A 26,263-nucleotide genomic window follows, 5' to 3' on the forward strand; every position below is an offset into this window, starting at 1 on the left:
AGAAATTATTTTTTTTGTCATCTGTTCCAAGTTGTAAACTTTCTGACGGTACCAACATATTTCTATAGCACATTAATTAAGCTTGTCTAAATCACATTTCCATTAAGAACTTTGATTGCCCTGTCATATAAAAAATATTTAATTATGGTTGACTCGTTTAATTTCCCCCTTCCATTACCCATCATTGTGATTGATCAAGGGGTTGGATTAACGAGACCAGACTATACATTGTTGTCCCAGATGCAAAGCACAACAAATGTGTATTACTTTCCTGATGGTGACATGGGTAGCAACAGTATCTATATTAAGATATAGTTGGGGTACCTTTTGTCTTAGTAAACAGGTTAGACTCCACAATCCATTTAACCCTTGTTTCATGAGTGGTGACTTAAATGAGACAATATTTGGATTTACTTTCCTAACTAAATTATGATTTTTAACCATTTGTTCAAAATATTATGCTGATATTTTGGTCTCCTATTCACAAAGCTTAAATATCAGTGTACACTTAAATTAAAAATTACCTCTGTCACAAGTTTTATCAATGTTAAATTGTTATATAATAATACATGTTTAACAGACATCTGTATCTAGCATTACAGTTTGCTTGTTTATTGTTATCATTATTAAAAAATACTAGTTCTTGTTTAAACTGATGTTAAGAATTTGTTTGTGAATCTTGGGCCTGAAGCTTCAAGACAAATATTTTAAAAAATCTTGGTTTAATTATAGATAGGTACTTTATTCTCAGATTTAATAGATGACAGTTAAATAGTGCTGAAAGTGTTCAACTTACAGAAATATTGTAATGTTGAAATATATACCTAAATATAGTTTACAGTTTAAGCACAGCCATTCCTTGTCTTTTAGATACCCTGGAGCTGTCAGGAATTGTTTAAACTGATCAACAGAGAGAATAATAAGTGTCCTTTTTTATACCAGTAGTGGCTAGGGGAATATGATTTACATTAAGGATCTATTGAGTCACAGAAATAATGGCTGAGGTTTTGCCTACAGGGACAGGAGACCCGTCAATTGAAAACTTATCTACATTTTATGATCACTTAATCCCACATTTATATCAACTTTTTCGTTTATTTAGCTACTGAAATTTTTTAAATTATTGCTTCATACATGGAGGGAATATGCCATTGAGAAAAAAGAGATTTTTATTAGCCCTTATAATTCTATTATATTAGCCCATATAATTATTTTGTCCTCTGCAATTTTTAAAAGCATATTGGGTTAAAGTATACAGTTTATGTTTGACATTGAATAAAACTATGAAGTGGAGAATATTTAAAATGTATTTGATCATTTCCGTTTGAAAATATAAATTGTATTATAAATAAATGATACATGTAGTACATTTGGTCTTTTAATATGAAATATTTACATTCTCTTAATGCACCCATTCTTTTTAATATGTAATTTAAAAGTATTTTACAGGATGTGGCAGATGCTTCAGTTACAACATGGTAACTTGACCTGAATATCTAGAATTTCAGGTTTGAACAATATTCCATCTCAGATATCTAGTGAGGTAGTAATGAGTGGAAAGCTGTCTACTATAATGTAATTTATCATTCACACTTCCATTGCAGTGATAGGCTGCATTTCACATTTTGTCATGGATGATTATGTTAAAATTTTTGTGGTCAAGTCATGTTGATTATATTGTACTCTCCTGTTTCATCATTTACATGGCTAAATTTCATTCTGTTAGACTAGAAAGATATCTTAGCTGTAGTGAGGTATTTGGATTCCACATTGTTTTTTTGCAAGTGATTTTTCACAAAAAGAGGTATCTAGGAATAAAGGATCCATTATAATTCTTGCAGGCAGCAGCAGATCTCCATTGGGTATTTTTCCCCCATAGAAATAAGCCAGGTTTGTTGTACTATGAGACAGATCAGATTTCATTTGGATAAGGGTGAGAGGAATTGCATCATCCATTAAGGTGATCATTTTCTAAAATAAATTTGAAGAAAAAAATTCAGAATTGATCATTTAAAGCTACTCTCACATAATTGATGAATCCATTATACACAAGAGTTTCACATATATGTATCTTACTAAAATTATATTACTATGCAGAAACATGGTCAAATTGTCTAGACTGTTAATGAGAGAAATGTGAAACTATCTGTCTGTCCTTGTTAACCAGTCTCGTGTTACTATTTACACCTCTACAATTTATAGCCAGAGGATATTTCATCAGAACACCTATCTAAACATAGTTTTCTGGTTAAAATATCAGTATAACAATTCATCATCACACATTAAGAAAAGTCATTTTCTGTGTTACATAGTAATGTACCAATGAAACTGAATTAAAGAGCAGTGGTTTGATTTTATAAAAATTTGCAAAAGATGCTTTGTAATAATTACTGTGGGAAATTTTTAGAAAGTTAGAAATGCATGAAATTGATTGTTGTATTATTACCAAATAAAATTCAGATTGTATGTTTATCAAATAATCCTTTGGATTTTAAGGTATCTAGTACACACTTTGTATTCTGGTGCAGCTTCTGTATTGCAGTGTCTTTCATGATTATTTCTTTTGCAACTAGAATACCTCATTATTTCTTATATGTTTTGTTTTTGTATCACAACATGGGTGTAAGGCCATGTTAGCTTAACAGTATGGCCCAGCATCCTTTGTATGTCGTCAGCAGTGTGTTGTCGATATGACTCCACAACAATTGCTATTTTCAGCATTTTCTCAAAAAGCACCAGCCATTTTTCAGCCAAACTTTGCAGGAAGTATTCTGCCTTGAAAGCTTTTTAAGTTTGTATTAATGATTCTGATGTACCATCTAATATGGCCACCATTACTAAAAACAGAAAACCTTTAAATGATTTAATCTTGGCAGTCACTATGGAGAATTGAATTAACTGAAACAAAAAGTATCCTGTCCTTATGTTACAGATGATGCTGCTTTTGCTATCAAATATGGTGGCCATTACTAAAGTTTGAAAAACCTTAAAATGACATTTTCTCAAAAACTGCTGATCCGAATTTAACCAAAAATGACAAAAGGCATTGTTATGGGGTGGTGTGGTGGTTATCATTATCTAGGGGATGATTGACCTCAGTGTTATTGCCGAGATCAAGTGAAAAGTAAAAATATGAAATTAAAGGATGCAATAATGGAGATCTAAACATAGATACAGAATAGAATAACATGAGCCCCTCCCCTATAAAATATAATAATTTAATCAATTTTGGGTAAACAATATAAAATTGTACAAGGCACTTGATGGATAAACTTCTACCAGAAATAATTACTGAAATTTAAAACACATTGCAATTAGCAGTTCCGTTTAATACTCAAATCAAGTGAGCATTTGAATTTAATTGTCCAGCATGACTGCATAGCCTGATGACTTGGTTGTGGGTCTCTCGAGATTCAATACCAGTAGTATATTTGGGTTAACTTGTTTTTCATGGGTTCTTATGTGATGTTGCACACACTGACCTCTCTCTTGCATCCACCCTTCTCAAGGCCCTCAACTGCCATAGGGATCAGATTTCTTTTATGTCTCTGTGACCTTGTGTGGAATTACCTCCTTGCTATCTTTTCCCCTTTTACAGAATCATCTCTCAAGACTTCCAATAGATGTCCTTTGGACAATTTTTATGATGGAGCATGCACTGCCTCTCCCCCCCCCCCCCCCCCCCCCCGAGCCAAACCTTACCTCATGTAAAACTTAGATTAATTTTTACAGCGTAATACATTTATAAAACATTTACTTTGCCTGGAAACACATCCCTCATTTTTAACTTAGCCAGTGAGGAATTTTGGTTTATTAACCACCAGAATTAACATATGCCAATTGAGGTTTGAAAAATTTCCCATATTTTACACTTCTTTTATTAACTGATCTCTGCAAAGTTTCAACTTATGAAAATATTTCAGCAAGTACAAATAGTTTCTGGAACATCTGAACCCTTGGCATTTTTGACAAAGAATCCCATTTACTAGATAAAGTTATCAGATGGATGTCATTCAAAATCATGCTCCAATCAGACCAATTAAAATACTGATCCTTAATACCCAGCCATTGATTAATTCTCTGTCAGTCACATACATCAACTTAAAATGGGTTTCCTTTATATTACCTAATGTTGGCAGTTTAGAAGCAGCTATGGAACAGCTTAGAGGAATTATCTGCTTTTGTGTTATACTGTTGAATGGCACCTAAACGCAATAATGGCAATTAATTACCAGTATGTATTATTGCTTTTAAGTCTCTTCAAGCTCTATTTGGACTTCAGGCAATTAATTACTAGCATGTATTGTTGTTTTTAAGTCTCTTTATTCTCTTTGTGGACTTCAGGTGATTAATTACCAGTGTGTATTGTTTTGAAAAAAATTATCTCTCGCCTCTCTGTGGCACTTTCAAAGTTTTCATTTGTTTTCATTGTATTGACTTCAAGATGTAACAAATCTCTGATAATTATTAACATGTCTGACCTGTCATGTATGCTTTCACAGCGGATGACCTAAGACTTTAGATACTGTCTAGTTTATTCTGTTAAGGGACTGACAATTTAATATTTTGATACTGGGTTGGTGGCTGGATTTATTAGATGAAAATCCAGCCCCCCAAATAGCTGATTTTAGAGTATATACCAATTCCTTGACAATTGCATTTATGCTTAATATCTTTTAGGAGTATTCACTTACTGTAAGCTCTAATTTTTGTATATTTGAAGTTATGATAAATATTCTAAGAAAAGTTGGTCTTTTTAAGATTAAATTTTTGGTTCAGAAACAGCTATTTTTGGAACAAATACTGTTTTACCTTATTCTTGCCATCATATTTTGTTTGTTTCTATCTTTGGGAAATAAAGTAAACAAGCAGTGAGTATAAACTTGGTAGAGAAATATATTTTTGATTGGCCAGTTTTCTGATTGCTGGACACAGCAGGTGTTAAAATGATGTTACAATATTCCATCATCCATAACCCTCCTTGGGGATAACATCACTAATTGGCTCCAACTTTACCTTGGGTTAGCAGTATATACTCAGTTATAATGCATTTTAACGGTATGATCTTAACATTTTTTGAAGTCTAGATTGATCAAGGTCAATGAGTAAATAACACAACCTAGACAGACTTGAACATAATCTTGCACTGAAAAGCCAGAACTTGACTTTTAAAATTTTCACTTATCTTTATATGTAGCTTTGTCCCAATGTTCCCATTTATTCACATGACTGTTTTCTTAGGGCTGTCCTCACATTTGGACATCCACTTACAATGAACTTACAAAAAGGGGTGACTGCTATATATGTGTACTTTACCAACCAATGCAGGCATTCCTTTACATCAAAACTTTCATATTAGCATCGGGAAAGGTATTTAATTAAGTAGAAATTGAATTTTTGAATGATAATTCCTTTGTAAAGCCTGCTACAAGTTGCGATGAATGACTTCTGTGATACCATATACAGATTTGTGAACAGTTTTAGAGTTTGTAAGCTTCATGTAGATTGTTTGTCAGTTTCTTGAGGCATCAGAAGGCTGGAATGCTAATCGGAATGGAAAATGCTTGTAAGATATTATTTAACAAACTATTTTACAGGAAAAACTTATTTTGTCAGAACAAGACCAATTAGCATTTTATACAGACTGTAAATGACATCTAATACTGACATTCTTCTGATAGACTTGCAGTTCTTTCCAACACATAATTATGTAAACAAATCTTTTGATGTTCTGTTAATTTAATAAGTTTAGGATATAGTCACACCTGAATGTCCATATTAGCAAGAATTACTTAAATTTGTAAAAATCACTCATCCAAAATGAATTTGCATTGTGGCATATGCTGAGAACAAGAAATATTCTGCAAAATGGTAACTTTATTCATCATTTTTGTGTATCTTTTAATGTAGGTTTGTGTTTGTGTATTTTATGTTTGCCTTATTTTCCTTATTTTAAACACTTGCAACCAAATATTTTGAATTGTCTATGACAAGTGAAAGTTATTGCAGATATTTATGCTTGAAGTAGTGGCATTACTTAAGTAAGGTTCATTCAAACTTGTTTTTATTCTGATAAATTAGAAGAACTTTGTGAATGTATGTTTGCTTGAATGACATACTTGAAATACTTTATTAAAAATAGTGTCTATTATGAAGTAGTCACATGTTCACTGGTAGAGAATAAAAGGGACATTAGATTTACTCAGGCACATGAGATTTGAAGAAGAAAAAAATTGAGTATATGGATTTACCTAATTTATATTTATTTCTGTGTAAAATCAGAAAGACTTGAGTCAGAAATGTCAAATTGAAATACACTTGGAAATAAAAATTAATATCTTTACTAATTTTCTATATATATATGTTACATCGTGGTGGTGGTTATCATTATCTAGAGGATGATCGACCATGATGTTTTTGCCTGGATTGAGTGAATAATAAAATAAAATATATGAAATTTATAGCTGGGATATAGACAAATCTGAGTAGAGGTATAGAACAGAACAACATGAGCCCCCGTATCTAAAACATAACAATTTAATCAATTACTTAAACAAAATAAAATTGAATATGACATTTGAAAGATACTTTTCTCTTAGAAATAATTATGAAGTTTATAAAAAATGCAATTAGTCATTCTGTTTACACTGATATGACAAATTTTATAATGAAATCGAGTGAGCGATTGAACGTGATTGCCCAGCATGCCTGCTTAACCTGGTTGCTTGCCAGTCACTCCTTGTCAATGTTGGTAGCTGGTTACAGTCATCATATTCCTTTTCCTCCACTCTCTGTCTTCCAGCCTCTTTCAGGTCATCAACCTTAATTTGGTTGTCTGCTCAAGGTCCACTGTATTGGTGCATATATGGAGCTATTTCTCTTGTGCTTTCGAGACTCGCTTGCTTCTATCACAGCAAAATCTCTTTTTATTTTTATGGATGCATGACCCTCAACTTCCAGACACCTGTCCCTTGGATAATATATAATGAGTGAATACTTTCTACTCTGCCAGAGATAAGAAGTTCTTGCCTACCTGCAGAAACTAATTGTTCAAGAGAGAATATTTAAAATATTGAATTTTGGCTGGGGAAACACACACTATATTTATCTTAGCCAATCAGGATTAGATTTAGATCTAAGCACTGAAAATTAACATGCCTAACCAGGTTGAGTAATTCTTCATCTTTCCGTGCTTTCTTAGTAAACTGTTTTCTGGAAAGTCTCATCTCATGACACTTATTTAAACTGGTACAAAAATCATCTATGCAATTTCAACTCTGCCATTGTTTGAAACTTAAACCCCAAATTCATCTTACCTGGTCCATCTTTCTGACTATTATCAATGGACTTCAATAATTATACATCAATCACACCCCAAGCCGGAGACATTAAACATTGTAACCTAGTGGCATAATATGGTACCTAAACCCATTAGTAAATTTAATTTATGAAGTGTCACACTGGCTGTGGCAAGATTCAATCAAATTATATGTTGCCATTGTTGTTAATGTTATTAATGGTGGGGTTTAGTGCCATTTTTCAGCACAAGATAGGCTATACATGGCGGCCAGTATAAATTGTGGAGGAAGAACCCAGGAAAACCCTGGGAAGAACCACTGACCCACGAAAAGCTACTAGCAAGCTTTCTCATGTACTTATGTTAGCCGAATCTGAGACTCGAACCCACGCAGAGTTGAGATGGCAGTGATCCGGAACAGTGAGCGCTTTAGACCACTGGGCCACTCGGGGCCCCATATGTTGCCGTAACATATTACAAAATACACTCTGTTTCATCATACAAAAAACTGTTTTATCGCTGTCTATTAACATTGTCTACAGGAATTATTTTGAAAAGAAAAACAAATTATTTGGATCTGTTTTCTAAGTCTCTCAGACAAACTGCATAGACCCAGATTTACTGGTGCATTGTGCTGTGGCAGATTTAGGTCCATGCCGGTTGCAGTTGGACTTATAAGTGAATAAATATGGTGCTATTCCATATGTTAGATATTGTGGAAGAATGTTCCAATCATCAGGTATTGTTTATGTTATGCTTTAAAATCTAAGTGACTCAAGCTGTTCATTTCAGTACAACATAAGAAGACCTAAGCTAATATATTTGAGGATAGTTCCACTTAGCAGTATCAAGGTACTTGCTGGATATCATGGCATGGGGCAGGCAGTTTTTCAGATGTTTTGTCTTGCCTGCAAAGAATCATTGGCAAGATGTAGATTTCCCATATTTCTTATTAGTATGGACAGAAACTTTACAGGAGGAACACCAATGCAGAAAACCCACATCTACCTGACGTGACCTTGATTATAGCACAGAGACTTTTTGACATCTACTGTGAATATTGTGTGTATGAAGTAGCAAAACCTCCCTGACCATCTCTTTAAAACGTTTTCACAACAATCAAGATAAACCTTATTTGCAACACTTTTCTGTACTAAAATGAGCTGTGATTGAAATTAAGTGTCTTGCGAATAGGATTTTTCTTCACCAAAAATAGATAACTGTGACGTACTTTTTAAAAATAAGTTTTGCAAATCAACCAGCAGGTGAGCAGGCAAGTCTTAGTTTTCTGCATAATTTTTTTTTTTTTTTATATTCCTTCTTTCAGGCTCATTTGTTATAATTAAAGGGAGAACTATTATTCATATGCATGCATCTTTACTCTTCCCATCATACATACTCACCTATAAGTTGAGCCCAACTGTAAACTGCACAGACCTAGATCTGCCATCACATAATGCCTTAACAGATTGTTATGAGTTGGACTTGACTTCTTAGGAGTAATATTAGAACAAACACAATGATCCTGATCTGCCAGAACATTATGTGATGGCAAATCAGAGTAGTGTTTGCTACAGTTGGACTTGACTTGTAAGCAAATATATATAGGGTAATTCAGTATCGTCACTGATGCACAGGTTTGGAATCTAGAAAGTGATCAGCAAATTAATATTGGCTTCTCAGCTCTCACTAAAATCCATTGCTGTTGAAAGGATAAGGAAGCCAATAAACTCATTATTTATGTGGAAGAGATAAAATTGGTCATCCTGGAGAAAGTGTAGCCCAAAGTAAATATCTGGCTATATGGATGAAAGCTTAGATGATTCCACCTTTACAAGAGATGGTTTGTTGGATCTTTGCAAAAAAATGCGGTCAAGATATTCCATAAATCTTAAATTATCTCATGGTGATATCTTCCTCTTATGTTACTTTTTTGCATTTCATCATTAGTATCAATGAAAATATATGTAGTCGCATAAATATCTATAGGGTCTGATGGATGAACAACTACTAAAAAGAAATCTCAAGCTTGATGTTTCATTTTTAATATTTAGATCTAGTTGATTCTTTAATTGGTTTGTTTTGTGGTAAGGGCCACATAGATACATACAATATTAGTACTATTCAGATGAAAATAATCCAGTGGTTTCCTTTTTGCAGTTACTTACAAAGCTAGACTGGAAAAATGCTGAGCAATTTTCTCACTTAAGTACACTTCAGACTCTCCTGCATACCACTCCTACATTCCATTATAAAGATGAGTCTCTAGTCAAAAAGTGCACAACATTTCGAAAAATGGTATTGAGTACAATTATATTGGTCTTAATGCATATCTTCTTCTGATGACCATAATGTGTACCAAGTCTCCAGGCGATCCATAAAAACTGCAAGATGGGTAGCATTCAAAGATTCTGTGTTGTATTAGTCAACATGGTTATGGGAGAAAGCTTGCCAATAGCATCCTGTGGGTTGGTGGCTCTCCCTGGGGTTTCCCCCGGGTTTGTCCTGCACGACTTATTCTAGCCACCATCTATAGTCTATGATGTGCTGAAGAATGATGCTAAATCAACAACAACAACAACACTACATCCAGTCAAAATGAGCAACAACTTTTTCAGAAATCACAGTAGCAGTTATTTTTCATCTCGCTTCTTCAGATGATGTCCATAATGTGTAGCAAGTTTCACTGCAACCAGTGAAATTTTGGTGGTGTTATATGATTTTGTCTTACTCAGCATTCATCTGCTTACCTTAAAGGGCAATAACTCAAAACAAAATTGTGAGGGCACAATAATTTATTGACCTGTGAATCTTACGATGATGACTATAACATGTACAGTTTTATGGCTATATATTGAAAATTGGTGAGACTAGTGACATTCACAAGATTCCATTGGGCTGCAAATCAAAAAGGGCAATAACTCTTAACAAATATCTCATGAGAGGAACATCTGCAGATGACCATAATATGTACCAAGTTCCACATCATTCCATTGAAAACAGACTTGTTGAATTATAAGATTTTGTCATAACAGGTGTATTCAGCTGCAACAAATAATGGGCATTATAATCACAACATTTATTGTGTGAGCAATGTGACATGTTAAATGCAGATCTTCAGATGATGACCATAAAGTTTAATGGCAGTCCATTGAGAACTGTTGAAGCTAGTTGCATTCATGAGATTATGTTGTACACTGCATTCAGCTTGAAGGCAAAAGAAAAAGGGTAATAGTTCTTGCAACAATTGCAGTTACTACATGATTTGTTGAAATGCACATTAATGGTGATGACCAGTAGTTTCCAGCTTTTAAGATAATCCATCAAAAACTGGGGCACTTGTTTTGTACAGAAGATCGTTTTTTGAATGGACAGACATCAGGATGTATTTTAAGATGGACAGAAAGACATCTGGACATCAGCATACCAGGATTAATATATAACCCTGTCTCTGTAGAATTAACTAACTGTATAGTTGGTGCTTGCTCGTTTCTTTTATTGTGATCTACATTATTTCAGTGGCAGTAGAAAGAACACTAACATTTATTTTCTTCAATATTTTTGTTTCACCAGCATGTCATAAAATTTCACACATGCAAGTTTTAAGTACAAGTTTTATATATTCAGACTATTGAAAATAATGTTCAAAACTCAAGTATATCTAACCATGACCAAAATTCACAGACATAACTTAAAATTGTAATTGATACTCAAGATATTCGATCAGTCATATATAAGTCACACCTACATCTAGTCCATTTGCTTGATTCATATTTTAAGTCCAGACTTAAGATATGCTGTGAAAATGTTTTAAAATCTTTAGAATGCATAGCATATGTTTTGATTGTCAGATGTTTATTTCATGCAGCAATTTGATTACTGTCATGGTAATAGCAATTGATACATCAAATTTCCTATCAAACAAAATGACAGGGCAACTGATCTGTTTGAATTTTTTCTGGTATATGGTCAAAGCTATGGAATTTTTCTAAGAGAAATTGTGTCAAATATTTCATTCTAGTGGGTTCCAAGTTTAATGCAGCTCTGAATATTTGAGGTGAACAAGTCATGTGTTTAACTTTTTTATTGATTGATAGTCAGTCAGATGTGAAAATTGTTATTTCTATCTGCTTGAAAAAGTTCTTAAAGAGGACTAGATGACATGAGTCAGGCATTCCACCATTCATTTATATTGCCAATTTGCTACATGATTGCATCTTTCCACTAATGGGTGTCATTTTCTGACACAATAGAGCCATCATTAACTTCCACTATAAGCATGGAGAAATTGACCCAATTTTAAGGTAAGTAATTTATGTGATCAGAATACAAGTGCCCTTTCCATATAGCTACAGTGATTGTTTACTGCTCCATTTGCATTCTAACATATTGTATAGGCTTTAGTATACAGCCTGAATCAGCCCTCTTGTGTCCCTAGGCAAGGGTACTTTTCTTCAGTCGCTTTGAAATGTTACATGTGGGTACAGACAAAATCCCCTTGGGGCGAAATCCCCTCAGGAGAAAATCCTCTCTACCCAGATCCCCTCTCGTAGTTTAAGTTGAGCCCTTTTTGAACTTTACAAACCATAACAAATGTACATGATTATGTGTTGTCTTGGACCTCTGAAGTTTCTTGTGGCTATCCTTGAGTAGATAAAAGAATTACAGTGTGCGGGTTAGATGTTAGATCTCAACAAACAAGGAGATTAAGATGGCTAATGATAATTTTGATCTAAAGACATTTTGTATGTGCACGTGCTTTTTCACTTTGCTTTCATAAGCATCACTACACACACTTTTAATCCATCACATTAAATCCTTGCAAGATGTTTTTAACACTTGCATTTTATTGTTTGCCTTTTGTAGAAAAATAGTGCCAGTATTTTGGGACTTATTTTGTTTGTCAGAGGAATGCATTATTCATCATAAATCATTAAATGATAAAATATATTTTGGGCTTTGTGAAACCACTTGAAATTTAATATTCAGTATGGATTTAATTAAGTGCAATAAGGGTGATGAAATGTTGTGCTAGGATGGTTACATGTAGAAGAAGGCTGAGAATAAAATCCACATCAGGCATGCCATTCTAAGAGTGCAATTACTACAAACTTCGATTGCAATAATTTACATGTAACAGTCATGCACAGCCATCATTAAATTTTACATTATGTACGTGTATATTGAAGATATGTCATATTTCTTTTTTTTCTTTCTCTTTCCCATTTCAAAATAGGCCAGCACATGATTCTATAATGAGAACATACAGAAAACAAGTTACCAGTAGAGTAGTATATTTGTGATAGTTTAATAAGTTTAAAAACGTAGAGTTGGTGGGAGATTATGTCCTATCTTTCATTGTACTTTGGGGACTTTTTCCTAATGGGATTGTGCCCTACACTCAGTACATGTATAGCCATGTGTGTTGCTGTGATGTAAAATATGAAAGAAACTGAACCAAGCATACTTAGTAGTTTAATCAAACGTAAAATTCATTTTGGTATTTTCACTGTCTGAATTTAACAAATATACCAATACATACTATTTGAAATATCAATAATTTTTGAAGAATAATATGGAAAAATGTTGGCTATTAATAAACATTTTATATTTTTTTAAGAATTCAGTTCAAACAAAGTATAAGGTCTTGCTTGCAATTGCTGCATTTACCAATTATATTCATTTATAGGTTGATGGCAATGCAAACTGCAGAGACTCGGATCTACCATCTTATAATAAGCAGATCTGGATCTCTGCAGTTTGTTAGAACTAATTGGTAGAACATTAGCAACATAGATCCAGTCTGCTTGTGCATTAAGTAATGGCATATCAGGAGCTATGCTGTTTACAGTTGCATTGACCTTATACATGAGTATATATATGGTATGTATTACATTTTAGAACCATCAAACCATCAAGTATTATTAGTTCATTTCTATGGTATGTGGCCTAATGAAGTATTTTAAGTCAAATCTGTGGGACATGACCTAGGGGCCTAATTAAGTATTTTAAGTCAAATTCTGTGGGACAAAGTCTACATTCTAATCATGAGATGTCAGTGGGTTTTTTAATAGTTTTTTTTAATGTCTTGTTCTAAATCAGATTTTTAATGTGGGAAGTTAATAATCCTTCTGCTAAATAAGAGAGGTCAGTATTCATATTACTCTCAAGAGATCTTCATGTACTTCTAACCAATCAAAGCTTTATTCCTGTTGCTAGATATTATTTCTAAGCAAATTCTGACAATTTAAGGAGGTAAAATTGGTGGCATGACATGTAATTTGTGATCTGAGACATGCAGGAAAATGGAGCTCCATTAGAAAACCATCAACTTCAACCTACCAGAAAAGTTGTAGCCCAGATTATTTATTCATGGGCTGTAATGGAAGACAAGACTTTATTTTCATTTTATTAACTTTGCGAAACCTGCTATATCTAGACTATTAGGTTAACCTTTTTCTTGTCATTTCAGGATGGACCTCAAGTAACATCCAACGCAGCACAAACTTTAAAGAACTTTTGTGCTTGGCAGCATAAAGTTAATGATGATGATGATCTCAATAGTCCCTACCATCATGACACAGCTGTTTTACTCACCAGGTAAGATACTTTTTCAGTAGATTTTTATATTTAGTAAGATACTGCAGCATTTGTTCTCTATGTTTTATAGAAATCCCTATGTGTTTTTGTTATTCTTATATTTTTCCTCATAGATTCTCTAACATGTCTCTATCTTTTTATTTTTGTGACAAGTGACTATCATTTTTCCTTCCAAGTCTTTTTTCTGAAAATGGGTGAAAAAAGTAATAGAATGAATCGTGATGAAAGTTCATGAGTTCCCGATGCATTATCTTATAACAGTGTTGTATGTTAAAATAATGAAAAAAGTGTGGTGTTATATTTGTAATTTAGTATTAGTTGGAGTATATGCAGTTCGATGAAAAATGTTATTGTTGGCCACATTGTTGTAAGCCATGGGTGAAAATCTGCTATGCTGTCTTTTCACCCATCACGACCTGCAATCCGATTTCCTTGCTTCTCGTGAATATGCATAAACAAAAATATGTCTTCAGTGAGGCTATGAAATAAGCTGAGAAAATTGTACTTGTCTCACGTTGATTAGTTGGGCACGTTTATGCATAATGCGAAGCTGTAAACTGATAAATATATTGTTGTAATTTGAAAAGTTTAAGGCCAAATACAACTTTGCTTGAAATTCAAGTTTTAAGTCGATGCAGGCAAGCAGCAAAGGTTCCGATTTTGGTTATGTGTTTCATGTAAAGTTGATTTATGGTAGTATACGGGAGAAGGATTGTTATGACCAGCATATGTGTACATTATCGTATTGGAGACATGATAATTCTGCACTTCAAACACCCACTTTAAATGCCTTATTTGAGACTGGATCAAAAGTTCTTTCACCGCCACATTCCAATGACATTCTTTACTCTTTGAAAATACTGAGTAATTCAGAGGGAAATTGGGATTAGAAATCTGTTGACTGCCTCTTAAATGTCAGACTTAATAATCACAATGAATATCATCAATGGTCACTAGGCAATGAACATGTATGGAAACTAAATATGTTTGTGGATTTAATAAAAAAACCATCTTTGCAGTGAACTATGAGATATATAACTCTTCCTTTTTCACTTAATTGCCAATACCATTACTCATATTAATTAATTATAATTGTAACGTTTGCCATCAGAATCTATTTCTTGTTCTCCATTTTTATTGTTTTACTATAATATGAAGAGAATCATATATTCGATTTATGCCAGATCCTACAGATTTAGAAACTAATATACCTGATCACAGTTTTGGAATTTTTAATTTGATGTACTGGTTCTGTCACATGAATGGGAAGAGCTACCTTAAGATGCCTATATGCAACAGATATGTTGCTGCTGTAGTAATGATTTTTTTCCTTTACATGTAATTCCTGTTTCAGAGGTATATTTGCCTTCATTTGATACACAAAGGTTGGGTATGATCATTCCAAAAATAATGATAACTTATGATCTGACAAGCTACAGTTTCATTGGATATAATCTTGGAGAAAGGACTTTATGGGGATATATATATATATATATATATATATATATATATATATATATATATATATATATATATATATATATATATAAATGAATGAGAGAGAGAGAGATATTTTGTGTTTGCTGTGTCAGGTTGTACACAAAGTAATTTATATTGTATTTAAAGAATGGTATTTGAGGTTTAATATTTCTGTTTGATCAGCTTTAACTCTAAATGGGATCATCCATTTTGTCTGTGAATAAGTACAAAATAGTACCCATCTAGTGTCTTAAATACCAAGATACCAGCAAGTTTCTAACGACTGCTGACCCTATTGTACAATTACCTAGGACCACCTTAGATATTTCAACACTATCCCAGTTTTCTTATTGATAAATTATGAAACAAACATTTCACAGATTCTTTATTCAGGTGACTCAGTGGGACCCTTTAACACTTAAAGCAAATTTTGCAATGCTTCCAAGCAATATCTTTACATTTTGGAATTTCTCCCCTTGAGTGGTGATTCATTCAGTTGTGTGGTCACTGTAGATTCCCTCCTTTTTTAAAAAAAAGGGATATGGTGGGTATCTTACTGAAGAACAAATACCATTATTCTACATATGCTCCATGATAAGCACATCCCACACTAAAGTTCACCCTCACCTCTAAAAAGAAGCATTACAAAGGTTTTTTCCCCTCTGCTCTCCCTCATTCTTTTCTCTAACTTACCCCACTATATATATAGGTACTCATAAATACTACATCTAGAAATATGCATGAGTTTGGGGACATTTGTCTTTATTTTTAGGCTTCTTTATAAGGGGACAAATCCCAGTTGGCAGTACATGAATAGACAATAAAAGTGTGCTATCTCTTAGTAACAAGACTGTGTTATCAAAAGGGTATCAGTCTTAGCCATCAGGATTAATGGAAATAATTTAACTTTCCAATGCCTGCTCACTACTGGGTTAAAATTTAGTATGAGGAGCAGAAGAGCCAGGTATGCAAAATGATTCTTATAACCTTGAAAAATCTTTAATTGGAGTGGCGGCATTCAAAACTCCTTGAATTTTGAAACAAAAATGTATGTTTATCCTTGAAATGCCCATGAGTTTATTGAAATAATGTATTTAATGTTTTCTAGAACTTTGTGAATTTATTTGAGGGAATGCAAGACTGAAAAAATTGTGTACTTTCAGAGTGATTGAATAAATAAATATTTGCAGGTACTTTTTAAAAAAATGGAAATTAATGAAAACTCTGGAGAGAAAAAACAATTCTTTTGGACTGTTGGGTCAGACAAAAATACTCCTTGAAACATGAAAAGGCCTTTAAAAAAAATTGGGGGGTTGGTAGTACAAGCCATGTACACTCACATAGTTAACCATTACAGACGTGTGAGACAAAAATTATGTCCCCATACCTAGTACAGGCAAGTCTAAACCTATTCAACATACATAAATTTAAAGACAGTGTATCTGGGTATGTCCTTAGACTGCTTAGACTGTTATGTTGCTAGGCTTGTGGTTCTTGGGGGTCTGGCTTAAATAGCTCCTCACTAATGAGCCATACAATTTTTCCTCATAATTAGGTCATAGGAAGAATGTATAACCTTGTAGTTTGACTAAGAAGTTTAGTCTTATGCAGTAAGAAAAATCATGAAAATATGTTGAAATAGACAGCAGATATTGAATGTTTGGGTTTGATTTAATTTCATAAAACATTGCCTTTTGATCTGAATTAGAAGTTTTGTATCCAATTTTGAATTAACTTTTATAAGGATCTCAAAAAACTCATTTAAAATCATTGGGATTGAAAATGGGAAACGTTTCTGTTTTAATGGTATAGTCATCATGGAAGGACCAATCCTTACTTGGTTAAGACATAAAAGGTCAAGGTTATGTGATTGACATTATTTTGATATCAAGATCTTAATTTGGATACAAAGATAGACATATGTGTACAGTACAATTAAATAGACCACTGCATTCTTGATGAAAACAACAAATGATGTTCTAATTAATGCACAGATGTAGATATCTTGATGGCATATACATGTACTGAATGTGGTTTAGACCCACATTTAACACATTAACCCCTGGTGATGAGTTTACATGGCAGAAGGTAGTAGCCTACTGCCGAGCTCTGTAGCATCAAGGTCATGTAAGATACACTAAAGTGGATGGTATTATAGAAAGGTAGACAGATGTAGCTCTACAACGATACAAAATAATTTGTAATTTCTAGTTGCACTACAAAATACAGAGGGAAAAACATCATCTTTTGGACCCGAATTTTTTCTAGCCAAAATTCGCCCGTGGTTGGAATCCGATTTTGTGTCTGGATTTTAGACCTTTTGGTCTCCGATTTAAGGCAGACCAGTATGAACAGCAAACAGACAGATGAACCTTTGTAAAAAGTAGGATAAGATGGGCAGTTGGAATAAAGAGGGGTCTCGATACAAAAATAATGGGTCCATTAAGCAAACAGAAGAACTCCTTACCCTTCTGTTCATGCGAGAGCCAAATAGCCAATGATAAACGATGTTGCTAACACAACTAGTCAGTATGTTATTGGAAGCTCACCTGGAAGTTGGTGTTTTAGGATGTATTCAGAAATAGCTTTAAAAATGTGTATCCCACCCGAATTTCAGACGAAAACGACAGAAATCTCCAGGGGTTAATGTGTTATGGTCAGTGTGCTTAAAACATTCTTAATCATGAGAGTTTTAATAGCTTCTTACATACAAGCTGGATTTCTGTATTTCCCCCACTCCCATAGTTATTCCAGGACAGAGGTAAAGTGTAATATCAGACTGGATGGTGAAATTAGTGTAATATCAGACTAGATGGGGAAATTAGTGTAATGTCAGATTAGATGGGGAAATTGGTGTAATACCAGACTGGAGGGAGAAATTAGTGAAAAGATATAACTTTGGGAAAAGAATCTGCTCTCTGAGAAAATCTTAATTTCATTTAACATATAATGTCTGTTTTATCTATTTATCTATCAATTACTGCCACACCCTTGTGTACCAAGTATTAAGGGCAGTTTGTGCTTATGCACACTGGGGTGGGAGGAGAACCTTTGTCTTTTATGGAGTTTAATACCATTTTTCGACACATGATAGACTATACATCAGTGCCAGTATCTGTGGTGGAGAAAGAACTCAGGAAAATCATGGAAAGAACTACTGACCCATCGGAAGATTCCGGTAAACTTTCTCACATATACAGTGTACATGTTGGCCAAGGTAAGACTCAAACTCCCATGAACATAAGTGATTTGTAAGGGCAACCACTTATCTATCGGGAGACCTTAAACATAGAACTTTTATAACACTGAACAGGTGACCACCATTTAACTTTCCCATCTAACAAATGTAGCACCGTTTTCACACCATACTTATGATCCTAATGGAGGTGTTTAGTAACAGTTTCTTACCCCCCTCCCCCAGGAATTTGAACCTAGGACCTATGGTGTCAGAGGCCAATGTGCAATCACTTGTCTACCAACCACCTCTTGGCATATACCTATGCAGCAACAGCTATAAATCCTTCACCTATGTGTAAGATTTACCCTAGTGTGACCAGCCCCTGATTGCAACAACAACAAAAAAAGAGATCCAAATCAGCCTAACATTTTGCTCAAGTAGATCATGGTTTACTCTCATTTGGGATACCTCGGGGGGTTGGGGGATTGGGGTTGGGTTGCAAGTGGAATAATACTGGCATGATTGTCCAAAATACTTGCCTCCCTACATAAGTTGCCTTCATTTTCTTCCACTTTTATGGATAGATGGCTGTCATTTTCTTCCAGTGAATGCAGTCTGGTTACTACAATTCACTGAGGATGAGTGCCATCACTGAAACAAATTTTGGTCCATACCTGATATGCAGATGAATTTGGTTTTGTGGGACCTGCATTATGGGTAGTATCAAATTTGCTTCACACCTAATTCTGTTTCTAAACTGCTGGCTGCATTAAATGTGTATACATTCTTTTTCATGGCAGTTTGTTTGAGGATTCATTTTGTTAACAGCAGGGTTTACCCAACAGGTACAGAATCAGACTGAGCATAATATTTTTTGGGGTCTATACCAAGTGGGACATAATTTGGTGTAGATTATTTTCTGATGTGTAAATGGACCATATGTCACAAATAATATTTTGTTACCTTCACCTCTAAATACTTACCTGATAGTTTTAATCTTTTCTTCATAGACATCTAGTACATACAGGCCATTTGACCTACTTTTAGATCTTTCACTTAATGCATTATTGTATTGAACATGGAGAAAAAACGTTTTTTATTTATTTAACTTTATTAAATTAAATTATATAATTTAATGTTATTATTGACTATAGATGTTTAAATGATATTTTGTTTTTTTTAAATGTGGCATGAATATTTGGTTTATAAAGTTCAATGATTAGTAATTTTGATCACATATTCTGTGGGGTGCCCAGAATGGCCGAGTTGTCTAAAGCAATCACCATTACTGATCATTGCCATCTCACCTCTGGCTGCATGGGTTTGAGTCTGAGGCTTGTCCATTGTGGGTAAGTGAGATTCAAGCTTGCCAGTAGCTTCTTGTGGGTCGGTGGTTCTTACTGGAGCTTTTCCAGCTTCTTCCTCTACTAATAATACTGGTTTCCATGTATAGATGTATAGCATATCATGCGCTGTAATAAGGCATTAAACTCCACAACAACAACACTCATGTTGTAAAATAAAAACCTTATTTCAAACATTTGATTCTTGGCAGGGACACATGTACTAATATTCTTTTTACCTGGCCAAGGCGCTGACCATTGGTCAGCTATCATTGGGTCACCATGAACAGGACAACATAAAAATGTCCAGCTGATATGCAATCTCTTAGGATTAATGGCTATGGGGAAACAAGCTTCCATATGTCCCTATCAGAGAAGATTTTGTCTACAGCTTAAAGGCTTAGTCAGCAGGGGGTTTGCGACACATTTTATTCAATACTGTGAAGCAATTCAGATATGCTTGCCACATCTCATAAAGAAATTATTTATGGGGGGGGGAGGGAATGAGGGTTGAATTGAATTAGGTGGACTGGAAGAGACACACAGACAGATATGAGACAAAAATTGTGGAAAGTAAATTATAAACACATAAGAGTTGAGCCCAACTATAAACTCCACAGAACAGGTCTGCCTTCACATGATGCAGTAGAGATCTGGCTCGGTGCATGCAGTTTGGAGTAATCAGTAGTACAGACAGCCTAAATCCTGATTTGCCGGTGCATTTGGTGATGTCATATCAGTGTCTATTTTGTTTACAGTTGGACTCAACATATAAGTTTGTTTATGTTATTTCCAACTTTATACTATTCCATATGGTGGCTAACAATTTGGCAAAATGCAAAAAAAAAAAACATAATAAAATAAGCTGTTAGGTCAGATTGTTCTTAAATCTTCCTAGTTCATGTTGTTTAGCTTTACATAATGGACTTTGATTTACTGGCATTGTATGCTATACAAAATCTAGAGCCATAATGGAGACATATTTGATGTTTTTGTATGGAAACCACAGGGTCAGACTGACTGATTTCGATGCTCAAAGAAAGTTTTATGTCAGTCTCTAGGATGCTGTCTTACTCACAACATACAGTATATTTTCTTTTATCTGCTCTCAGTAGAATGGCTATAATGATGTAGCATTTATCATCATTGGAATTACTAGAACAGACCTGTTATCCTCTTTTTATTCCCCCTCTTTCTAACATCAGCAAAGCCAGAAGTGCATTTGTAGCCTATTTTTCTTTACCATATTTTACAGGATCCAGAACCATTGCAATATGTAACCAAATGTTTATGTGCCAAAATTATTTCCGAAAAATTAAGTATGTGATCAATATGTAATCGTGTTTTGTACTTATATTTTTCTGTAAATTAATAATTCAGCCTAAAAGGATGGAATGATTTCATATTTAGTGAAACTCAGAACTGGATGCATTACTAGATTCACTTTCAGTACCATGCCACCTTAGTGATCAAGTTTAAATTTAGTATGTAGCCTGTGAAAGATTCACTTCATTACCATGCAGCCTTAGTCAACATATCTAAATTTAATGTGTAGCCTTTGAAAGATTCACTTTCAGTACCATACAGCCTTAGTCAACATGTCTAAATTTAGTGTGTGGCCAGTGAAAGATTCAATTCAGTACCACGCAGCCTTAGTCAACATGTCTAAATTTAGTGTGTAGCCTGTGAAAAATTCACTTTCAGTACCATGTAGCTTTAGTCAGAATGTCTCAATTTAGTTCGTAGACTGGTAGATTCACTTTCAGTAGCATATAGCCTTGGTCTACATGTCTAAATTAATTGTGTAGCCTGTGGTAGATTCACTTTCAGTAGCATATAGCCTTGGTCTACATGTCTAAATTAATTGTGTAGCCTTTGGAGATTAACTTTCAATACCATGCAGACTTGGTCCCTTGTCACAAGCCAGGAACCACAATCTGCTATACTTTTCTCACCCATGGCTGCCTATTGCTGCCTATTTCTGTGCCATGCAGCAATTGTCCACAAGTAAAAAAAAAACTTGCATAGCTTTTGGTTTTGACAACATTATAAAAGGGATCTATTCATAGTCATTTTGGAGATAGCATGGTACATTTGATGTGCTGCAGACCACACAGCTTTTATCCCCATATGCCAATCTATAGGTTTATAATAAAATGTAATACCCCTTTTGTGTTGTCATTCTTCAAGTTCTTCAGTTGTCATGGCCACTTTGTTGTTCTGTCACTCATTCAGATGCCACAGTTTGGTGGTGGTGGGGGACCAGTTTGTTATTTAGAAGGATTTTTTTATTGCAGGGAATCAAAAACAAAAGTCCAGTGTCCTGTCAACCCACTGTTATTATGAATCAGACTGCAGATAACAAAATGCTTGCATGTCATTGTCTACAGTAACTCACTATTGTAATATAAGCAAATTTGTGTTGCACATGGATAGTGTGAAAAACTTTGTAAATGTCAAGAGTTGTCATGGGAACAACTACATACCATGGTGGTGGGGGGGGATAATACTGCATTGGCAGCCAAACTCTATCATTTGAGACCATTCTCTTAAAGTTCATTTATCCTGGACATTTATGACAAAGTATTGTATTATTTTAGCACATTGATTGTCGTATCAGCAGTAATAACCCAACTAGGTTACCCATAATTATAATATAAAGGATATCTGAAACTATTAGCTAGATAAAATAATTATAAATCCTGGTTAAAGGACGTGGTAATAGCTGACACAGCTTCAGCAGTTATTATTCGTCTCATTTTTTCTTTATCAGTGAAAATTATTACAGTATTAGTTTTAGTACATACATTTCTCAGTCAGTTTAATAAAGCCTTTACTTTTTGCTCTTTTACATTTTCGCCAACTTTATTTCAAAATGCATCTGTCTGCCACTCTTTCATGATCCTAGCAAACTTAAAATAATAAAACTGCTATTTCTGACATATACATTTTGATTTTGAAATATTTCATGTTTGAAATGGAAGCTGTGTCAGCCATCAAGAATCTTTAGGGTAAAACATCACTAATATTTAGTCTGTTGACTCATTCAGCCCCGCCCCCCTTTCCCCCCGATTTTTGTTATTTTTACCTGAAATGGGGATAGGCAATGATTTGTGGAGGTTAATTCTGAATACATCCAAATACATTTGCTTCGAAGATATTTTAGTTTAGCCAGATGCCAGGTTGTGTTAGAAATGTTTTTTTTTTTTAATTGCCTATTTCGCTCGCTCGTAAAAGTTGGAGTTCTTTCTTTTTTCGCTTATTGGACCATCATTTCCAAGTCTTGGCCACTCTTTACCCCCAGATCTCAAAGTTATCTTACTTTTTCCAAAGGTTTTCATGTCCATGTGCAGTTTAGACTTGTTTGCCTTAGATCTCAGGTCAAAAGGTCTAAAATCTGGACATAAACTCTGGTTCTGACAGCTGGCAAATTTTTGGTGTAAACAAAATCGGGTCTAACAAATTATGTATTTCTCTCTCTGTTTTGTAATGTGAGTAGAAAGTCCAGATTATTTGGTACCATTGTAGAGATGCATCGGTCTGCTTGTCTGTAATACCACCCACTTTGGTGTATCTTAAATGACCTTGATGCTATAGATCTTGGAAGTAAGATGCAACCTTGTTATGTCTGAATGTGGCATTGGTGCTTAATGAGTTAATTATAGGTCATCCTCACTACATACCCCAATCCTACTTCCCTTTGTTGCTTATGGTCATGCTTTAGTTGTGATATAAATCATCACTTGGGTTGGTGCACTGAAGTGCACATTGGCAGTTAATTAGACTGCAGAAAAATAGATTTGGATATTATTATTATGTCACATCTTGAATCATATTGGAAATAGAGGTTTTAAAGAAACCAGCCTTTCCATCCATCTACTTAAGTTTTGCACTTAAGTCAGTTTCTTAAATGCTGTCAGAGCTAAGGAAAATATATAATTATTTTGTCCTGACTTGGTAAAAATTAGCTATGCCAAGGAAAACTTCACTGATTATCTGTCCGTGGACAGAGAAGATTAAAAATTTATACATTGGGACGAAATCTTTGTACATTTTCTACCCTCAACATCTATCTAGTATGCATCAATTATTTATTACATTGGCCTCTTTTGCCTAACTCCGCCATTGCCAGTCCCAAGACCGGGTGTAAAAGGAGGAGGGTTGTGCATGGGGCTAGCAACATGACCCTGTAAAACCCAGCGTGCTACAAAAACGCCAACAGAAGAAAAACCAGAAACTGAAAGCCTGAGGGAGGAAGGGTCTTCTCCCACGGAAGCCATAAAGCAGACCACCCTTCTATCAAACAGGAGAATTAACATCACAACAGGCATTGAAATGGAACCCTCAAGGCAAGCGAAGAAGGGGACGACCAAGAAACACCTGGCGACGCGACCTTGAGGCGGACATGACTAAGATGGTCACATCTGGAGTCAGCTTGAAGGGATAGCATAGGACAGAAGCCTCTTGCGATCTTTTGTGGGTGGCCTATAGCCTGGCAGGGGTGATGGGCAAAGCCTCTTTTGCCTATTCATTTGCCATTCCAGAACATGTTAGAAAGGAAGCTGAATTTGTTTTTCACACAGGTACCCAACCCAGACTTGATACTAAAATAGGTCCAGATCATGGAAATATTACGTTCGGAATTAAGATAGTGGGTTTAGCATGACAAGGGTATTCATAAGGGTGCAGTCTTGAAAATACCAGTGACCTGGGGCAAGTGTAATACTGTCAGACTATTGCAGTAAATCTGCCCCCAAACCTGTGTTGATACTGATGGATGATTTGAGGGTATGACATCACCAGTTCATAGAACTGAGGAATGTTTGCCCACAGATTTGTTCGCAACACATTGATGTACATTTCAGACATCAGTATTTCTCCTGTCTCTGACAGCTACTGTTGGTTGAAGGGTTCTTTTGGCATGAGGTAGAGAATATTTCTGGATTAAATCTTAAGTTTGATCTCTTGTAAATTCATGTAGAATGGAATAAGACAACCCTATATCCTGTGGCCACTTTGAATTTCGTGGTTACATATGGTTGTTACCAAATACCAGTGTCAGTCTAAGCTGTATGCTAGTATGTTTAAGGCAGATTTGCATTAAGCAAAATTGCCTGTTGTAATGAACAGGTGATATCAGATCCTCAGATTGTCCATCAGTATCAATGCAGGTTGGGGGAGGGTTGATTTATTGGACAGCTGTCTGACTAAATGAAGGAGCCATGGTAACTAGGTTGTTCGAGCATCAGACATGTATTCCAGGAGTTGCATGTTCGATGCCTGCCTCAGGCCAAGCTGGATTAGTCCTTGAGAATGACAATTTACTCCCATTTCCTTGGCAACATATAGCAAATAAAAATATGTTAAAAGTGCTATTGAAACACATAAGAACAAGAAAAATCTGATGGGATGAAAAATCACAAAATTTTAACATTCTTTGGCTCTAATATCAGCGGTCTAACTCACACAGATATATGTTTGGTCATTGGAAATAGAACTGTTCCACTTTAAAATGATGCCTTTATTACCAAAAAGTGCCACTGTAAATGCAAACTATTAAGAATTCTAGGGCTAGGCATGAAAGTCCAATTTCTCTTTTGGGTATGCAAACTTTTTCTCTGTATATTTCAAGGAGTGATGTATTAGAATGGATTTAAACTTGCTGTCTCTACTCCAAGAAGAATATTTTCATGGTTTGAACACATTTTAATATCAAGCTTGTATCTGGTGCCTGTGGTATTTTAGCAAGAGTGTAAATAGTGTAATTGATAAGTGTGCTGTGTTGAGTAAAGAGATGACAGGGACAGAGTAGAGGTTGAAACCCTTTCATCCCAGCGACAAGTGCTTGGAAAAATCTTCCCTGAGCCGTGACTGTGGTAGGGCGTTGGTGTTATTTGAACGTATTGTTTTTGTCTATATCTATGCTGGACATACCTGGTGACTTGTATTCTGTGAGACAATATGCCACTCATAGATCTTTTTAAAAATTTCAATAAAAAGTCCTGCAACAATGTGACTCCTGTGATGTTGTGACTTTTAATACTCAACTTTTTTGTATAGAGAGTATCAGGTTGGCATAAAAGATCAAATAAATATCATTAACTGCTGACAACTCCCATTTCACACTGAGATTCTAGTACAAGCAATAAACCTCTGCTCTCCTTGTATAATGTATCTTTATTCTTGAAAAACAATCTCTGGTTTTAGTTTACTGTCTTGGGGTCACTGATGATCTTTTAACTGAGCCACACAGATGAGCAGGAAGAAATTAAATCTCATCACATAGGATCAACTTTTTTAAAATCTCAGGTTTCAGCCATATTCTCTTTCCATGCAGCATTTTCTTACTGTTTTTTTTAGTTTAAT

General features: G+C 34.7%; 1 protein-coding gene across 1 annotated transcript in view; it reads left to right on the forward strand.

Annotated features, from left to right (window-relative positions):
• The window catches only part of LOC149789283 (A disintegrin and metalloproteinase with thrombospondin motifs 9-like), a 343,799-nt gene that overhangs the window by 138,135 nt on the left and 179,401 nt on the right, over positions 1 to 26,263 (forward strand). The window contains exon 6 of the mRNA XM_089975475.1: positions 13,770 to 13,897. Coding sequence (XP_089831601.1) covers positions 13,770 to 13,897 — 128 coding nt within the window. The remainder of the gene's footprint in view (positions 1 to 13,769; positions 13,898 to 26,263) is intronic.

The sequence above is a fragment of the Sinohyriopsis cumingii genome, chromosome 11 (genome assembly GCF_028554795.1).
Source record: "Sinohyriopsis cumingii isolate HCF-2022 chromosome 11, ASM2855479v2, whole genome shotgun sequence".
Taxonomy (NCBI): domain Eukaryota; kingdom Metazoa; phylum Mollusca; class Bivalvia; order Unionida; family Unionidae; genus Sinohyriopsis; species Sinohyriopsis cumingii.